General features: G+C 52.1%; 4 protein-coding genes across 4 annotated transcripts; 1 reads left to right on the plus strand and 3 right to left on the minus strand.

Moving 5' to 3' along the window:
- Positions 1–156: 156 nt before the first annotated feature.
- On the minus strand, positions 157–1,118 carry MIND_00988300 (uncharacterized protein; the record flags this gene model as incomplete). Its single annotated transcript, XM_037366488.1, has 3 exons — positions 985–1,118; positions 233–930; positions 157–185 (listed from the first exon to the last, which is right to left on the minus strand). The coding sequence occupies exons 1-3, from the start codon at positions 1,104–1,106 to the stop codon at positions 157–159; spliced, it is 849 nt and encodes a 282-aa protein (XP_037217900.1). The 5' UTR covers positions 1,107–1,118.
- Positions 1,119–1,288: 170 nt separating this feature from the next.
- Positions 1,289–2,526, plus strand: MIND_00988400 (uncharacterized protein; the record flags this gene model as incomplete). Its single annotated transcript, XM_037366489.1, has 3 exons — positions 1,289–1,918; positions 1,968–2,118; positions 2,171–2,526. 3 exons carry the CDS (start codon positions 1,289–1,291, stop codon positions 2,524–2,526), a joined length of 1,137 nt encoding a protein of 378 aa, XP_037217901.1.
- A 5,621-nt stretch (positions 2,527–8,147) lies between these two features.
- Positions 8,148–8,981, minus strand: MIND_00988500 (GATA-type domain-containing protein; the record flags this gene model as incomplete). The annotated part of the gene is made up of 2 exons (XM_037366490.1): positions 8,148–8,786; positions 8,838–8,981. 2 exons carry the CDS (start codon positions 8,979–8,981, stop codon positions 8,148–8,150), a joined length of 783 nt encoding a protein of 260 aa, XP_037217902.1.
- Positions 8,982–12,330: 3,349 nt separating this feature from the next.
- Positions 12,331–13,656, minus strand: MIND_00988600 (uncharacterized protein; the record flags this gene model as incomplete). Its single annotated transcript, XM_037366491.1, has 6 exons — positions 12,331–12,342; positions 12,391–12,871; positions 12,926–13,026; positions 13,087–13,154; positions 13,215–13,439; positions 13,488–13,656. The coding sequence occupies 6 exons, from the start codon at positions 13,654–13,656 to the stop codon at positions 12,331–12,333; spliced, it is 1,056 nt and encodes a 351-aa protein (XP_037217903.1).
- Between the last annotated feature and the right edge of the window lie 5,981 nt (positions 13,657–19,637).

A 19,637-nucleotide genomic window follows, 5' to 3' on the forward strand; every position in this document is an offset into this window, starting at 1 on the left:
GCTGCCCAGCGGGGAAGTTGTGCGGTTATCTTGAGCCAAAGCTCGGGCGGTAGCTCGGGTGCAGGCGACATGAGGAGTGGCACTACAGGCTCGGGAGATGATCAATACTGATATTGATGCTGCGACGGGACCCACACAGCCCAAGGTATACATCCGCTATTCAACGCTCGCCCAGGATTCATCATCTGAAAACGAGTAAGACCATTATGTGTTGTAAATCACAACACCTCACCCGGAATCTCGCGCCGGACCTTTTTGGCAACATGACCTTCCGCGAGCTCCCAATAGCTGGGCCCGTCCACGATTGCATCGAACCACTCTTCATAGAGACACATAACGACCCGCGCGTCTGTGAATACGAACTGGGACGTGGATTTGCGACGCGTGGACCACCTGTTGATGCTCCATACGATGCAAAACACCTGCAGATGCGGCAGCGATCGCATTATGTCGTTTACTGCCCGTTGGCCGTCGATTGAGGGCATGCTTATAGCGATGTGCGTGAGACAGGGGAGAGCAGTGAGCAGCGGAGTCGCATCGCGCAGCTCGTCAAATACTTCGAGATGTGTCACCGCGCCGAACAGGAGCCGTAAGCTCGAGAAGGGCGCAGCGCCAGCGGTGCCGTGGCCGGTGACGTGGCCGGTGACGTGGCCGGCAAAGCGCGTGAGGCGGATGCCAGCGGCGGAAAGGTCGGCTAGAAGCGCGGCAGACCATATACAGGAGCCGACGGCCAGTCTATCGAGTCTTTTACAAGCACTCAGCGCGGTTCGAAGGGCATCCTGAGCCGCCGTTGTTCCCGGAGTACAAGGGAGAATGACTTGTCGCACAGTACCGCGCGCCATTTCAGGATTGCGCGCGACTATGCGCAAAAAGGCATCCAGGTGAGACTTCTCCTCCAGTATCGGGGAAGCATATAACGTGGGCTCAATCCTGGACGAGAAGCATTTAGCGGTCGGTGTGTGTCAGCAAGCAACGAAGAGTTACCAAATCAGCACACGGCGGGCAACCAGGAGCAGCGGGACAGTTATCGATGGATAAAGAGCCGCCGCCATCGCGAATATTTGTCGTTCGAGTTCGGGCGGGAGCCGTGGCTGGAGGTCCGTCATGGCGAAAACCAAGTGACAGGGCGTGGGAGAGCCACGTCATCGTCACATGATATTGCGTGACGGTGTGACATGCTTCTGACGTGGTCGTCAACAACCACAAGTGAGCTTTTGGCGGACCTTCATTGCGTTGGCTGAGAGGGACACTCTCACTAGCAACTGGCTCATTGCCTATCTGGTCGCGCATGCTTTGGCTGCAGACGTCGCCGCCGGCGTGGTTGGCGCCCCTTCTCTTTCCCCCCTTCTCGCACCCGGCTCAGCCCACTCCCATTCCCTGCATCACCAACGGCGCCACCTTCCAGGAAGTCATTGCTTGCTTCGACGCGTACACCGTCCCCCCAGCGTTCTACACTCCCGAAACCTATGCGGTAGCCCAGCCGTCGTCGGACCAGCTGGCCGCCTGGGCTGGGGCTATCAAGGCGCTCCTCTCCGTCGACGGAAACTGTTCATCTATTGTCATCTCCCCATCCATCTCCGATCTGTACTCTGTCTCGCTCTTCACCGACTCCCGCAGTTCCCAGTCATTCTGCATACTCGCGGAAAGATACTCGCTCGACGGTGTATATGAGAAGGGCTGGGGCATTTTTGCGGTACCAGCCACCGCGCTTGCCGTGAAGCGGGACCTTCATCTGTCTGCACCCCATCCTCAGTATGATCTCTACACGCCAGAACAGGCCGCTGCGCTCTTTCAGGCCGTCTCAGCGCGCAGCCTACTCATCCCTGGCCGGCAGCGGATGTCGTATTCAGTGCCGACGGATTGTGTGGTCTCCAAGGGCAGTTCCGTGTACTATAAAACGGACCCCGCCCATGATAACGTGCGTGGTTTTTATGAAGCTGATTTCGTTACGCTTGACTACAAGACAGAGCGAGCCATTCTTTGCAGGCAACGTCGCTATACGTGATTGGCAATACACCCACAGCAGCTGCCCATCTTCGACATGCGCCTTCATCCAACTACACGGAAAATCCTCAAGCACCTGCCCCAGCGACACAGTGTTTCTCTCGAGCGGTCTAGGTGGCCATGTCCCATCGTTTTTTGTTGATGACTCTGATTGTCTCTTGTTCAGGCCGGGATAACTCCTCGTTGGCATGGTATACCTCTTCCGCCGACCGGCCGGTGAAGCGGCTGAAACAACGGCTTATCTCCGCCTTTGCGCATATCAACGGAGGGAACTTGACGTTCTCGCTTCCTTCCGATAGCCCTTGCGCGCTTGTGGCAACGGACAACGTATTCGGCCGACTGGTCAATGGGGTGGAGGCGGCCAGCGTGTGTGTGCAGACGGCGAGCGCAGAGAATGCCCTCGGGGAATTTGTGCATATCGAACAGGCAATTGGCATGCGGAAGCAGAACGAAACGATCTACGGTGCATGGGCAGAAGCACTGGGAGAAGCGTTTCCAGACCTGAAACCCGCAGATCAATAAATCTGGATATGGATTCTTTGGTCTTAGCATGCCGTTCGCTGCCGGTGCTAGAGGCTACATTCTTGTTCGCCGCTGCCCTGGATTATAATCTCGTCCACCTGAACGGCTAGAACATCGTGCGGCCCTGTCACTGGGGGAGTTTGGGAATAAACAGTGCCCGTTTCGATTCATTATACACCTAAAATCAATGTACCAAAACAAATAAATTTTTTAATACCTCTATTTGCACCCAAAAAAAAATTATTCCAAATTTGCCTGCTTATATGAGAAATAGATGCTATAAACAGACTCAGTTTTGTCAACCGGTTCTGAGGCAGATCAAACAGCCTTTTCTAGACCAACTTTTGTATCAAAACAAGAACCAAAAATATTTATGTATATTCACTTATATAATATATATCAGGGCCCTGGACCATATTTTTTGGTCCCCATTTTGATGCAAAAGCTGGTCTCAAAAGGGTGTTTGATCTGCCCCCAAAGTGGGTGACAAAACTGAGTCCGTTTATAGTATCTATTTCTTATATAAGCAGGCAAATTTGGAACAATCTTTTTCGGGCGCAAATAGAGGCATAAAAAAACTTCTTTTTTGGTGCATGGATTTTAAGTGTATAATTGATCGAATAGGGTGCCGTTTATTCCCGAACTCCTGCAGTGTGTCAGGCTAGGGCTGATTTACATATTGTGTTGCAGCATGTGTAAATACTGAGTCGCTTGATGAACCAGAGTATACACCATTTCACATGTTTTCGACTCAGGGCTTGCAGGCTCTGACTAGAGTGAGTGACAAGCATTTGAAACTGATGAAGCGAAACCTGGCCCACTTCTATGCCTTGCCAAATGCTCTGTGTCACAAGGTTAAGCTCTTACCTGGTATTAACTCTAGCACAATCCCGGTAAACATGAATTTTGACATATATTAATATTGGATCTCACCTATATTATGATTGTCTCTTATGGCCAGACTATAGTATGATTTTCCAAGTTTTTTTAATTTTTGAGTAACAATTGATGCATTATATTGGTTAACCCAGCATCAAAACAAACAGCATGATTACTGTATCATAAGATTTGACTCAATTTGAATATCATTTCTGTATGACATTCAGTACAAAAATTTCAATTCGAATTGTTTCTGTGCCTGTTTTGGGACGTCTTGTTGCTTAAATCGGTATAATCTGCAAAAATAGAAAAAAATAATAATATCAGCAGTGTGACACATGACATGTAAACTGAGTAAAATACTATTGTATTACATAGCCGCTGTTTATAGTCTTCCTCTACAATACAGGATAGTAATACTAGATTATCTCAACGACCTGCCCACAAAATTTCAAATCATTTGGGCATGCTGCCAGCTGGTCATGAGAATAAGTAATAGCACTCCCTCACATTGAAAACAGGCTTTCCAAAGGCAGTAAAACAACTTTGCATGTAGTGTGGTACATAATAGTATGACACAAAGATTCATGTCCACCACTTGCTGATGCTATTGAATTGAGATGTAGCTTGGGCAACTTCAGTTTTATTGCATTGAGACATGCAAGGGGTTCAAGATTCTTATCAGCTACATGTCAGTAGTGTTCTGCAGGGCCGGGCTTAAGCCCTGAGGCCCGGCCCAGCCCGGCCCTCCGGAGCCCGGCCCAGCCCGAGCCCTGCACCGGGCCTGGCAGGGCTCAGGGCTTGGGCTCAGCAGTTGGCAAGCCCTGAGCCCGGGGCTTCGGCCCTGTCAGGCCCGGTGCCTCGGCAAGCACGGTTGATGTGACTTTCTGTCACATCGGTGCTTGGTAATGACCTCTGGACAGGCCGGGACGGCGTTTGCATGGATCAATATTGATCAATCGCCACCTGCCGACTGCAGTGTCCATCGGATTCCTGCCCACCGGTGTGTTGATGCGCGTGATGGCGCATCATCTGTGCTGGTTTCGCTTGGCCTGGGCTGTCCAATGGCTCAACATGGTGTCAGTAACTCACCAGTGGGTAAACTAGTTAGTATAGCATGATTTTACAACCATTGCATAGGTATATTGACCAAACAAACATGCCTTGCTGTCAGACAGGGCCTAAGCCCGAGCCCTGGGCTTGGCAGGGCTGGGCCGGGCTCAGGGCTCGGGCCTGGGGTGTCGACCGGCCCAAGCCCTGAAAGCCCGGCCCAAAACAGGGCCGGGCCCAGGTAGCCCGGCCCTGCAGAACACTACATGTCAGTATCGCGATGTGTATCGCCAATACCAGTTCCGAGGTGATTGCGTCCTTGATCGCTTGAAATGTGGAGGCCTCTGCATTGCCCCATGTCCACTGCTGGTCCTTCTTGGTGAGCCACAAAGAGCGGTCATGCGAGGGCCGAGAGGTCCTGAATGAACCTGCGGTAGAATCAGTGAACTCAAGGAACTGCGGAATATCCTTCTTGTTTTCCAGAGTTGGCTAAGCGGAAACGCCTGTGACCTTGACAGGGTCCAGTTTAACATAGTTGACTCTGAGGTACTTGCTTGACAATTTTTCAAAGTCGCACTTCTCCACTCGAAGGTACAACTTGTCCTCTCAGAGTTGCCATAAGACCTCCTGAACGATCTGCCAGTGTTTCCGAAGGTTGGAATGGGGGATCAAGATGTCTTTGAGGTAGATCATAACGTCTCCAGAAAGGATGAGGCCCTGGAAAATGTCATTCATCATTGTTTGGAACGTCTCAGGGGGGGTTTCTCAGGCCGAAATACATCACCAAGGGCTCAAACAGGCCTTGGTCCAGAAAGCCGCCTTCCACTCGTCACCTTCTTTGATCCAGACATTACAGGGGAGGATCCAAAGCATGAACATTGGTAAGCAAATACAAATGAAGCTGACCTAGCAGGGCAGGATCCGAAGAGAAGAAACCGTTGGAGAGGATTGACAGTTTCCCTTGTTGTTGTCGGCATGAGGCTTGTCCTTCAACTAGACTTCACTCCAGTTGCAGTTCTTGACCGCTGTGACTCTGCTCCGATCTGGTTGGTCTTGTGTTTATTTGTGTCAGGCAGCTACTGGCTTGTTGACTATAGTAGAAGCCCCCTCTGTTCTGCACAGCACCGGGCAAAACACCAATTTGTGACACTGAGAATTATAAACTATTGACCTATTTAATTCAATTCTGTAAGGGCAACCCCGGAGGCCTGAGATCAAGGTCCTAGCAGGGGAGGATCCAAAGAGAGGAGGATCTAAAGAGAAGAAACTCCGAGGGTCCGCCTGCTAGGGAGCTGACTATATACTGCTTGTCCGTAGCTGCCGCTGTCGGGCACAGAAGGCTTGGGCAGCGTCACAGGTGAGGTCCCAGGGCGACCATGGGGAGGGCGTAGATGGATCGGTGATTGTGCAGGCAAGATGACAAATTCACAGTCAGATTGAATTTTTTGACCAATATATTCCACCTCATAGCTTTTTTTTTTTTTTCAGTCCCAAAGCAGCCCAATTTGGAAATTTGCTAAGGTTTTTGTGCCTATGGTGCACCGGAGTCTCTAATTGGGTACTATGTCACATGAAAGAGGCCTGCGGCTGAATTACTAATTTCAGCCAAACTATCACGGGTCACAGGCCTGCTGAACCATAAAGTTCAGATACAAAAATCAGTCTCTAAATATTTTCCAATACTATAGATGAGATTATTGCTTAATGTTTTAATGTTAGTATAGTAGCATTCTACTCTGTTGGATATCATGTGTCACCTGCATCACGGTGCCACTATTATATGAAGTTTTTTCACATGTCACACAGATTTTACCAAATCGAAGTCCAAGAATGTTAATTTCTGTCAGACTGCGGGTCGGGCCGTGCAAGGATCTCTCCTAAGAACGCACGCCCGGAACAGAACAGACGGATAGTCGGGCCCGCAAGTATGGCGGGCGGGGTAGATTGAAACCGAAAGGGCCCGTGAACTCGGTCCCTTGTCGCTATCGGTGGTCGAAGGTTTGAATCGGGTCGTGTCGGGCCCGATGAGTCGATAACGCCTCCTTGCACGGAGTATGGTGCCGCCGGGCTTGTCACCTCCAAATCGGGACAGCTGACTAATGGCTGACTAAGCCGCTCAATCCCAGGGCAGACAAAATTATTGGCAAGCCTCAAAATTTTACCCTGTAGGTTTGAGGGCAAACCCTCTAACAGAGTTGTTTGTAGGTCTAATACAATAACTTTCATAAGAGGAATAAGCTTTCTCTACATCAGGTGTTGAGCTCATCGCCTTGTCCAAAAGTGGATGTGACAAGCCTGGCGGCACCATAAGGTAGTTCTTCAGACGATCTAAGCGATAGAGTACAGGGTACACTATCGCGTCTTATATATGCAGGCCCGCAAAGAGGGGTGATCGGACACCCTGGCCTCCCCTGCTCCTCCTCGCCCTCGTTCCTGGCCGCAGAGGGGACGATCGTACATCCCTTGCAGGCCAGGCGCTACTCCTAAGCTCCTAGCACTCCTCCCCAGTCCCCTTGTGTCGAGTTGGGCTCGGCGACGGCTCGACATGTCGTTCTCGGTCACGTGCTTCCCACGTGTGCGTTCCTCCTACTGGGGCGCATGTTCCCCGTCGTCACGTGCTGCGTGCTACGGGCCTGCAATGGCCCGACACCAGCGCCAGAGCGGACGGGCCGGGTCTTATCCGTGACAATTTCTGATGTTTTCCAGCTCCAAGAGTTGCCTAATTAGATAATATTATATATTTTTATACCAAAAAAAAATTGTATGCAATTGTCAGGGAAACCCCCACTTTGACCTCCTTCAGACCTTCCGAACACATCCGAAGTGCATCCGACCAACACCCCCTCAGATACTCCAACCGATCCTCACCATCGCACATAGTCTTCTGCGCTCTACATTGGCAGTTACAGACAACCAGTATATAGTTGCGCCCTGGCCGGGGACTGGTCCGCAGCCGGTGATTCTGCACAATGGCGCTTCGAGGTGTGTCCTTCCACTAAATGCAATTGTTTTTGACCAACGCGGTCAGTTAGAATGCACTAAACATCTTGGAAGTCTTGGGAGCCGCGTTTGCGGCGGCTGTGACTTAGATAATACTGTAGGCGTAGACATGCATAATTAGAGTTGTACACAGTACGGTACACTCAAATCAACTCTCATTTGCGAACTGAACTTGTTGGACTGCAAGCTGAGCGGCACAAATAGTGCAGCATTTTGGGATGCAGAGTGCAGTCTTTTGAGCAATGTGCCGTATTTTGTGGGCATGTGCAGTATTTCCTGATTAGGCGTGCGGGCCTAATCTGGTCGGGCCCGATTTACCAAAGCTCCTCCAAATAGGCACATAGATTCACACAACATATAAGTAACAGACATGATAATACACACTATGCAATTTGTGAATCATGCTGTGAATGTAATTTTCCTTTGACTGTATGTGTATTGTTAGTTAAAGGGGCAATGGGTGTAGGATGTCTACAGTACATTACCCCTGTACTGATTCCTCTATATACCTGTCATAGTTACATTGTCATAAACAGTCTTTCTTCTCCTGTTTCTCCCACCATTAACCCTATTGGTTGGCTCCCTCTGCTCATGGCTTGATTCCCAACATATAAGATAGCAGATAACAGTACTAAATAAAAGAATGAGACATCCAAACAGACAGACAATACTTACAATATAATATGTATAAGTTAGGAAATGGAGGTATCCTTCGCACTCTCATCGCCGTCCATTTTGTCGTCGGTAGTGGCGGGACTGGGGGCCGCGGATGTTGTCGGCACAAGCGGAGTGACTACGGCAGTCGGCGCGGGGTCCGCCATCCGGGGATGGTAGTTTGGCGGTGGGTACGGCGCACCCGGGGGTGCCCTTCGGCGAGGAGCAGTCAGGCCGGAGCCATGCGGCAGCGAGCTCTCCACGATGAGTCGGCGCTTGCGGGAAAGCCGCACGGGGCGGGGGCGGGAGTGCATGCGCTCATAGAGGCCGCACTTGTTGCAGACGACCTTGCCCGGGGAGAGGATGCTGCGGCGCCACGAAGGCGGCTCCGTTGTGCAGCAGTTGAAGCAGCGGCGGTGCAGGTGAGTAGAGACCTTGCTCGCCGCGTGGTCGGTGTGCGCTACCTGTATGCCGGGCGGCCACGCGCCGGAGCCTGGGCCGGGCAGCGCGTCGGGCATCGTGTAGCTCGGTTCCTGTTCCGGCAGGTAGTGCGAGTACGGGTTGAGGTCCGGCGGCTGCGGGTAGTAACACTTCGGCACGTATGCACTGGGCTGGGGGAGCTGCGGTGTGCGCGGGGTAGACGCGGGCGGGGTGTTGACAGCGCTCCGGCTGGGCTGCTGTGCAACACGTCAGCGTTCATAACGAATCTGTTTGTGACGGACGCGCACCTGGTCGCCGGCGGAAGACATACTAGAGCCGGGGGTCGGGAGGGTGACAATAGGCGGGAGCGACGCAAACTTGCGCTGGTGTGGAATCTGCTTTTGGGGTAGGTTAGACAACGGGGCACTGGACGCTGTTGGGAGCGCTGCCATGCAGATGATATGGAAAGCGGCGGTCAGCACCGAGATGAGGAGCAGGCTCCAGGAGGGTTGTGGTTGGCGACTGGAGGTCTGACGGGTACTAGTACAATGACATAGCTTCTCCCGATCTGATGCGTGACTATGGCAAATTGACATGCACTGCCTCCGGCGCCTGCCATTGCTATTGAGCAAACAATCCATGTCTGTTGAGAGGGTGTGGCGTGGTCTGCGATTAGTCCAGTGTCCACTGGCAATGATGACTTTGATATGAACATGCTACTACCAAGTTTGCATCCCAGATGTAGTCAATAGTGCTGCCCAAATATGATTATATTATTTCGAGGACATAATATATCATAATCACATCATATTGAAAGCTTCAACATACATAATAATATCTCTGTCATATAGTATAATTGTATTCAGCTGTACAATATATATATATATATATTATAAATATATTCAACAGAAAGTTACTTTGTATATCCTTAGATGTATTTGACATATTGGTTGCATGAAAAATTCAGAGCATGATAGAGACTATCGGGCAACCCTCCTTTAAAGCCTCTCTAACTCTAGCCGAGTCTAGCAGTCCCAACTCATGTCAACAGGGGAATGGAGAGGACCAGGAGGACTAGGAGTAGTGCCTGGAGCGGACGAGAGAAATATAATCGTCTCCTCTACAGCTAGGGACAGGGATGCAGGGAGGAGCAGGAGGGTTAGAGGGCGTCTAACTATCCCTCAGTAGGGCCACGCATATAAGGTGTAGTATACCACATACTCCATCACTTGAATCATCCATTGTACCGCTTCTCTTCATGCAAAAAGGTGCCAACAACCATATAGGGCAATATTTTCCCATGATCAGTATCATGTGACCACTGATGTGATCAAGAGATCAAGTGTCCGTGTTACGCGTTACATGCGGTCGCGGCGCGGACACTTGTGGTCTCCGTTACGCGTTCAAGGCCGGATTCCCATCAAAAACAGGCCGAAAAAGGAAATTTTTCGGACTTGCCTTTTTCGGGAATCCGGACACCTTGTCCAGCGGACAGTGTCCGTTACGCGTTACACGCGGCGGACACTTGATCTAAATAGTACAGTAGCACAAGAATTCAACCTTTGGATTTTTTTTTAAAATTATGGTATGTATATGTGTATACCTGGAGCCTTCAAACACACATGGCAGGCCATATCAACTTTTCAATATGTTCACCTCCCATCATAAGTATAGGGTTATGAACTACAGAAATTAGAGTCTATACACAATATTTTCAGGGGTGTAGGCAAGGGATGTGGAAAATTTTGACAATAGTAATGTAGGACAAGGGTTTTTGATGTGGTGGTAATTAGGAGGTGGTACAACAGTACAAAGGTAGAAGGATAGTCTTTGAATTATGTCACAAACAACACTAAATCAAAACACCAAATCAAAAGATGCCAGTTGGCCAGTGAAGGTAAGCAAGATGCATCAAAGGATATTGTAAAGATTGGAACTTGGATTCTTGTGACAATGTATAATTATATATTCTTTGATGGTTCTGCTGTTGAACTGTGAAATTTTCTTTTGAGGAAATATGTGCCAACACTGGTATATGACATTGTGTAATAGAATGTAAGGAGCACTTACAGTGCTTTGCAACTGAGATTATCTTTTTTTCAGCAAGCATCAATGATCTGTTAGCTTATCCGAGTCATAATATTTATAGCTGATATTGCAGAATAGGTTACTGTTTTAGTCGTCAAATATATCCTAGAATTATTATTATTATTATCATTTTGAGATTTAAAATCTATTTATTGCAGCATTGGGCCATTTATAGAAATATTACTGTAGTGTATATTCTAATTACAAGGGATATGGGGGATTAATAGGTGAAGATTTCCCATTTCAATTCTAGATGTCTAATGAATTTCATTGTTTAAAGATTTCAAGTCAACCAGAAATATCTGCTCTTGCATTAATATGGGTACTTATCTACATAACTGACGAACAGTCATCTCAGACTCCTCTGTGCATAGCAACAAAACTTCTACCAGTTTACTTTACTAATAAACACCCATCATTTTGGACCACGGCTTGAGACTTGAGTACTATAGTAGTGCAGCTGTCTGATAGGTGTTGACCTAAGTACACGCGCTGACATGCTACGCAGGGCCCGGGTGTAAGATCTTCCTTGCCAGACGCCGGGACGCGTCATCGAACTAGCCGCTACCCTGGGACCGGTCAGGGCTGGCCATGCGAGGGATGATTTGCGGGATCGGCGCTACTCGGAGTCGGTGTGTGTGCCTCACTTAAAGTATTTTCAAGATGATGTAATCTGTGTTTTGGGGGTCGACGGCGAAGATGGCGATGCCATCAGCATATTCGTCTCCGGACGTCCGCGGAGAGCCGTACTAAGCAGTTTCATGGTATACCCGTTTAGGCTTCTGAGTCGCATCCATTTGACTCAGACGCACTGGCACTGAGCATTTCTAGTAAACCATATACCGATTGATTCTGAGTCGTGCAAATGCTCATTTCCTTGACGACGACACCAGTTTGACGGCGTTGACGTCAACAACTAAATCCTGTCACATTCATCCAACCAATCACATGCCGGATTATTCATAGGCATGCTCACAAACGGTATCTGGCGCCATCTGCCGCCCCGCACCTAGCCAACCCCCGATGGGCCGACGGCCGCGGGCTGGCCGAAGAGTCCGAGCTGCGGTCAATGCCTTCCGTCGACGGTTGCGAGCGTTCTCGACAACACGCCATTCATGTGGCGTGCGATGGGTAATCAATTACCGATCTGCGAATGGAGCGCTAATCACCCGCTCGCATGGCACAGTGAGGTGAGTGACGGCGTCACTGCCAGGTGTCCACGCGCACGAAATGTAGCCAATGTTGCGCGAACAGCTTAATTATGCGAGTCGGCGCTGGCAGTGGGCGCAAGGCTGGCATAACGCACACCATATCCGAGTCCATTGGATTCAGCTCGCGTCGCCCCATCTGTTGTTCAACGCCCGTGCTAGTGCGCATGACATAATGCTTGTTACCTCCCGGCACGGACCATGTCTCGACGGAGCCCGGGCCCCAGGTACTCGTGTGCGCAGCGTGATTGCATCGACTCCTTTTCACACAAGTCCATGATCCAGTGCGGGAGAGACTCGTCAGGAAGCACCGTCTGCATGTTCGTTGGCCAAGAAGAGGGTAACGCGGAATCCAATGTTGTAGCGATACAATTATACGTTGGTACATGTACATATAAGGAAGTCCTAAACGCATAAACGTTGCAAAAAGTAAGTATGTAAATAAGTAGTGCATAAGCAGCAGTCCTTCGTGAATAACGAAATTAAAGGTTATCATATGGTCGAGTCAATAAGGGCCCTGGAAGGAATTAGGTTCCGACGGGAAACGACCACGGCAGATACGCACCCATGGTGATGCTGGCGCCCGAGCCTGTGCCCGATGGTCATTCGAGAGATGGAACGCTCCCGGTGGCGTATCGTAACTGGCGTTGTTGTAGCCATACTGGTGTGGCGGGAGTGGAGTCGGCGGAGATGGGTAGGCCGTCGCCGGGGCCAGAGAGGGAGATGGAGATGTGGACGAGAAGTATCCCGCCGTGCGACCGTGGGCAGAGGGGGCCGCGAACAAGTCCTCGCTAGGCGCGTATCCCGCCATGCCCGCATTGCGCCCGCTGACAGCGTGGAAGTCCCCGTGAGCAAGTCGGGAGTGTGGCCTGGAGATCGGGTATGGCGCGGGCCGGGTGTAGCCCGCCTGAACAGAGGCTTGCATGAAGGCTTCAGCGAACTCTGCATCTGAAGCATCTAAGTCTGCCGAGGGACTGGGCGTAGAATCGGGTGATGAGCGCCGGCGGGAGGAGGACGAGCCCTCAGAGCGGGTTACGCTGTTATATCTAATCCAAAATCAGTATAGATATCATAGGAAAGCGGAAAGCACTGATACGCACCGATTTTTCGCAGCAAGGCCCGTGCGCCCTGGGAAGTACATCTGCACAATTTTTGTCCACACCTTGCCGTACTCGGCGACGGCCTGGATCAGCAGGTCATCCTGACATTACAAAGCCACGGTCAGCGTCGGGCCCGTGAGTAAGAAGGCACCAATGCTAACCTGACTCGATGTCCACGCCGTGCGGTCAATGGCGGGATTCAGCGTGTCGCACCATCGTTTAGCGCATTCTATTCCCGCGAAATGAATACTTCGGGCCGAAGAATGAATATAGAAATGCAGATACTCACGGTCGCTATTCCTTGTTTGCACCATAGAGGCCACCAGTGACCAACGGGTACCGTAGACGTTAATCGCCTGCAGTAAACGCGCGTCCTCGTCCGGAGCCCACCCGCCCTTGACAACGTCTGAGTTCATTTTTGCGTACCACCGCTTGCGACAGTCTTTGTTGGTGCGCTGCGGGACATGTTGCGCGATCGCGTGCCATTTGGACGGCGTTGGATTACCTGGTTCCTCTAGGAGAACAGATTAGCACTTTTCCTTAGCGTGGAAGTGGTGCCTACCGCGATCGACGGCCTGGCGCAGTAGGGCATCCTCTTCCTGGGTCCACTGACGGCGCTCGCGCGTCGTCTGCGACTGCGGTGAATACGAGTATGAGTAGGGGAGCATTGGTGATGGTGACTTTAGTATCTGCGGTGGGGAAGTTGCGGGATGACCGTCGCAGACGAACATTATAAAGGATGTGCCTGTTTATAGAAACGCTGTCAGCAACCTGTCACATCTAGCCTAACCAGATCTCACAAAGATTGCTCTCGTAACAGGGGCGGTGCACTATGCTGACGCTGAATGAAGCTGATGTCAGATGCGGGAGCTCAAACAGATGAAGTAAATGGAGCTGACCAGCCATGGACAACGACGCGGCAGATCACGCCCGTCTGCAATCGTTCAGGCTTAATGCAACCATTGCGTCGAGCGCAAGCTGCGTACCAACTACCCTCACGATGCCTGCCCGTTGCGCCGAACGCAACGGACGTTCTGCTCTCGGGCCGGACCCGCCCACCCTTGCTCGTTTTCCGACACAGGCCATCGAGTCGAAAGTTATCCGATCGGCACCGACGTCAAGGGCCGCGGCGACTTGATTCGTATGGACTGTGCTGACCACAAATAAGTTTTGACGTGGAAAGACGATAGAATAGGGATAGAGCTTCTTTCTTTCCCTGCATCTTCCGTTCCCGTTGCCGGGATTCCTGGAGGATGTCCACCCCATTGATATTTGGCCGACAGCCTGAGATAGACGGTGGGTGCAGTCTGCGAACAGACCTTCGTCCGCGATGAGGAGGCATAGCACATGGGAGGAATGAAGACCTCTTGGATGGCGAAGTAAGCGAGGAAGATGAGGTTGGGGTAATCATTGGCGGCTACGTTTCCGTCGACAAGGTTAATCGATGACGCGTACGGGGAAGAGAAATCGCGGCTTCATTCCGTGCCGAGGGGATTCGCCGCCTCTGCTCCGATCTCTCGTCAGGTCCGTGTTACGCGGACCTGAGTACCGTCAGCTCTTCATCATGTGTGATTCCACGATTGCCATCGATACTCGCATCACCACCTACTCGGGCAAATTCGGAATCATCTGTCTGCAAAAGCCATATACGACTGGGATTCGCGCCCGGAAAGCACAAGGAAGCTGGTCGCCGCAGGGTGATTTCCACACGGGTGAAGGGAGTCCCGATACTGGGCTGTGCATCTGGGTGTCGTTTTGGAAGGTGTTCCACCGCGACAGATATGGCAAGCAAGTCCAGGTGCGGTATGGTTTGAGATATGAGTTACGCGAGCGAGGACTATAGAAGTGTCCATAGTATAACGCCGGAAGCAGGGCCGGACGCAAAAGCTGTGACGCTGGGAAGTCTCGCAGTATGTATTATCGAGGGGTGGCATGTCTCCGGCGTGTCGGAGGGTCGAGGATTTGTTCAAACCAAGAAGGCGAGGCAGGAACACAATACTAGCCAGAGGTCAGTCCGAGATGATCGCAGACTGGTTTGAGTGGACAAACAACGACATACCAGTGTCGAGGCTCCGCTTCCTCAGGACACACATCCCGACACGGGCGGGCGGTGGCGCCATCCTTCGTGTCATTCGGCGCATCCGGGCCGTGGAGGAACGGGCCGGCAGCGAAACAGTGCGCGGGTGCGTGCGTGTGTGCGAGCGAGCCATGGTGGGAGGGAAAAACTGAGTCATGACGTGGCACGCGGCGTGACACCCACGTGCGGATGTGTCAGCTAGCGAGTGATGGATCCGCGCACTTGGCGAGGTCGGCGACTCGTTGGTATTTTGGATCACCGCTTATTGTCCGGGATTCCCACTATCTGAATACCGCCCGCCCGCGCACAAAGGTGCCTTCTCGAGCCATCCGACTCGCATGGCGCGCTGCGGGTGCAAAGCTGCTGCGTTAACATGACTAGCTGTGCATTCTTTCTCGTCAACGCCGCCCCCAACCCGCCGCCTGCTTGCTTCTAGAAACAGATAGACCTGCGCCGTGGCGAGGGAGTTGTTGAGCTTACCGATTTCCGACTTCCGTCCTTCGCAGATGATCGGCGCCGGGCGGGAACTTAGCGGCGTTCAAGGTTTGGGGTCCACGGAGGAGAAATGTTGTCCAAGATGTTTACCGGCAACTGTTACTCCCTAACAGCTGTTGAATAGTGGCACGGCTGGCCATATAGCCGCGCGTCTCGTTCTCGAGACGCGTACTGACACCGATTATCCCCCTCGATACCATTTCATATCTCCCCGATCGCATACTTATACTCGACGTAACCCAGGAGCGTATCTCAGTCGTCCACCAAGGTGTCCCGACTGAGGTACGCTCCAACTTACTTACTTCTACTATATCTCACACAAAGTGTAGTGTTATTTCTACAGGTATAAATACAGTCGTCCACCAAGGTGTCCCGACTGAGTGTTATTTCTACAGGTTATGGGCCCCGCGCGTAACCACTAGAGATCTGAACAGCTCGAGACACACATCCTGATATAGTACGACTCACGAATTGACCTGCGAAGACCAGCACCGACTTATTCGTTGCAGTCGCAGCCCCTGACTTGATTCGAGATGAGCGCCAACTCGAATTCCTTGACTATTCTCCCAGATGGGGAGAAGTTCGACGGCAACGGCTTTGTAGGCTTCGAGACGAAGTTTTTGGCCATTGCAGATGCGCGCGGGTTGCGCGGATACATCCTAGGAATTATCACTAAACCGACCCCTCCTGCCCCTATCCCACAAACGACGTCGACGACGGCAACCACTATACCACCTGCGGCAGTCCCGCTTCCCCCAGACCCCACATCCATCTACTCCAGTACACCCAGTTTTGACGAATGGGTCCATCGCGACGCAATGGCAAAGGCCTTGCTAATCCTAAACGTCAAAGACCCTATTGGATTAGGAGTGAAGACGGACGGTAGTGCAGCCGAAGCCTGGAAATCCCTCACAGACAACCACAAACGCGTCAATGCCATGGCGCTGATTCAGGCCAACCGCGAACTGGTTTCGCATTTCCTCCAGCCAGGGACCCCGATGCAAGAGCATATCGCGTGTATGCGAACCTTGTGGCGAAACGCGAATGACCAGGGAGCCAACGTCACCGACGACGCCTTCCGTATCATATTTATCGGATCGCTAGGCGAAGAGTGGGATAGTATTGTCCCTCAGCTATACCCGCTCCAGTCATCTGCGGAGGTTATAAGCTTAATCGTCATGCACTCTGAACGAATCAACAACCGGGTAATCACAACGTCCCAGTCGACAGCGCAAGTCCTAGCCGCAGACGCAAATCCAGCTGCAGCCCGACGTGCAGCTCGCCGTAACCTGGTTTGCATCAACCCGCGCTGTGGGGTAGAAGGGAAGAGAGGTCACCTAATCGGCGACTGTTTCTGGCCCGGAGGGGGAAAGGAGGGCCAGTGGCCATCGTGGTGGAAGGGGAAACGGTCAACCACAGCACCAGCGGCAAACGCAGTCGATACTTATGCCTTCGTTGCATATACGCTCGGTGTTGATTCCACCACATGGTCCATCCCAGCAGCGACCATCAATTCCTACGACCCAGACGGAACCCAGTCTGTCGAGTTCCAGGGTGAAGAAGTATTGGCGTCGCCAGAAACAGTCATGAACTGGCGCGAGGCATCAGACGCGACCACCCACGTGACCGTTCCTCGCGTTGTGAAGTCGAGCTCTTCGATCGAGTACCTTGATTCAGATGCTTCCTACTCCATTATCGGCAGCGAATCCGAGTCTTGCATATGCCCCGACCACGATACTGACGACGAAGAGTCAGTATTCGACAACGACAACTATCGAGCTCTGAACTCACTCGAAGAGGCCGCCGCACTCGCACTTCAACGTGGCCAACCCTATCCGGGAGATCCCACTGGCACCACTGCCCACGAAGACCGCTTCGTGGTGTACCGAACATCCGAGACTGAGCACGTTCTTCTCGACAATGTGCTCGACCGAGACGTCTGCTTTCCCTCGGTGTGGATTGACGATCCGTCCCCTGGTTTCGACATCGCGGAATGGTACTCAAGCCATCTGGGGGCCCCACCCTCCAGTGTGAACGTAATGGCAATCGCAACCACTCGCTCATACATCGTCGTCGCTGACTCTGCTGCGACTGACCATTGTTTCTGGCGTCGCGAAGATTTTGTCGACTATGTCGCAACCGAAAGCGAAGGGAGCGCTGCAGAAGGATCAAAGTTCAGGATACTTGGGCGAGGCACTGTGAAGAAAACCTACGTTTATAATGGACGCCGCAAAGAGATTCTTCTGCATGCGTTGCACACCCCCGATATCGTCTACAACTTGATATCCATTTCGCGCCTCGATGAGAAGGACTTCGGAGTCGAGTTTCGCAAGGGCAAAGCCACCTTCAAGACGCCAGATAGAGAGCCATTCATGGAAGGGAAGCTTGAAGGGGGAATGTATCGCCTGGATTTTGACGACGCCGATGTGACTGTCGCGGCTGCGAACTCGAGAGAGGCCCCGACTGACAGAGAGACGTGGCACCGACGTCTCGGACACATCGGCGAGAGTGGAATGGATGCACTTGTGAAGGGCGAGCATGTCAACGGCATGAGTGTGCGAGAAGGGGACACTCACGGCTTATGCGAAGACTGCCTTGCTGGGAAACACGCACGACGACCTTTTGATGGGGTACATGAGCCAGAGAAGGCAATTGGGGAGCGGGTTTATATCGACTTGTGGGGGCCAGCGCAATTAGTCGGCGTAGGGGGAGCACGCTGGGTCTTTCATGCCGTGGATGGCTTCTGTGGTGGGCCATGGGCGTTCTTCCTGAAGGACAAGACTTCCTCATCATCGCTGGACGCCTTCAAACGGGTGAAGTCAGAAATCGAGACCCAGACTGGCTGCAAGGTCAAGAAAGTCCGGGTCGATGGAGGTCGCGAGTGGATTAATGAGGCGTGGGACTCATTTTTGGGCGAAGAAGGGATTATCCTGGAGGTAACGACTCCTCACTCCTCAGCACAGAACGGTGTCGCTGAACGTGGAATACGTACCACCATCTCTTTCGCTCGCGCCCTACTCGCTGACTCAGGCCTTCCGAAGTCGTTATGGCCGAAGGCAGTGGAGACGACGGCCTACCTTCAGTGGTTTCACCCTAAACGGCGAGCTGGTGGGAAGACCCCGTGGGAAGTCTACCACGGAAGCAAACCGGATGTTGCGCACCTCCGTGTCTTTGGCTCCACGGCATATGCCAAAATAGTCCCTATCTCCGAGGCCGGCGGCAAGCTGAACTCCCGATCTGTCAAAGCGGTGATGATCGGCTATAACGGAACAGCTGGCTATCAACTCTGGGACGCCACGAGGCGTCGACTCTTCTCTGCCCGCGATGTGGTCTTCGACGAGGGGGCTGGACATTGGTCCCGCGCTCCAGCAGGGGGAGGTGGTGATGGTGCTGGAGACTTGGGAGAATTGGGAGATGATGAGGACGAGATTACACCGCACGTTTCGCTTGGCTCTGATCGTGAAGTTACTGACAAGCTTGGTACCGCGGACGCAGATCCCTCCAAACCGAAGACGCTTGAAGATCCCGAGTTGCCTCTCGCTTCGGGCGCTGCGAAGATACGTCGATCCGGTCGCACCCAAAAGCCCACCCAGGCTATAAACGAGTCGCTCGAATACCAGTCCCATGAAGCAGCGGCGAAAGCTGCAGGCGAGGACTGGACGAATAATCGCAAGCGACCGAGAAGGACGCCGGGCGGCTGCCGCCTTCAATATTTCGACTCTGGCGGTCCCGACAAACTATAAGGAGGCTATGCTGCATCCTGAGGTTTGGATGGGGCCTATGGAGAAGGAGTACGCGTCTCTTGTTGGTCGTGAGGTGTGGATCCTTGTGGATCTCCCCGCCGGGGCGAACGTCATCGACAGCAAATGGGTTTACGCTGTCAAGTACGACGCCGACGGTGCGATTATCAAATGGAAGGCACGGCTAGTTGCCAAGGGCTTCCAACAAATCGCAGGAGTTGATTTCTTCGAGACATATGCGGGTGTCGTCCGCTATGAATCCCTGCGAATCCTCTGGGCAATTTGTGTGCACGAACCGGGCTGGGTCATGTGGGCAATGGACGTCGTTAGCGCCTATCTCAATGCTGAGATGACGGGAACGGTCTATATGCGCCAACCTGAGGGATTTGTCGTCCCAGGG

This window comes from Mycena indigotica, assembly GCF_014461135.1.
Source record: "Mycena indigotica strain 171206Taipei chromosome Unknown Mind.scaff0008, whole genome shotgun sequence".
Classification (NCBI taxonomy): domain Eukaryota; kingdom Fungi; phylum Basidiomycota; class Agaricomycetes; order Agaricales; family Mycenaceae; genus Mycena; species Mycena indigotica.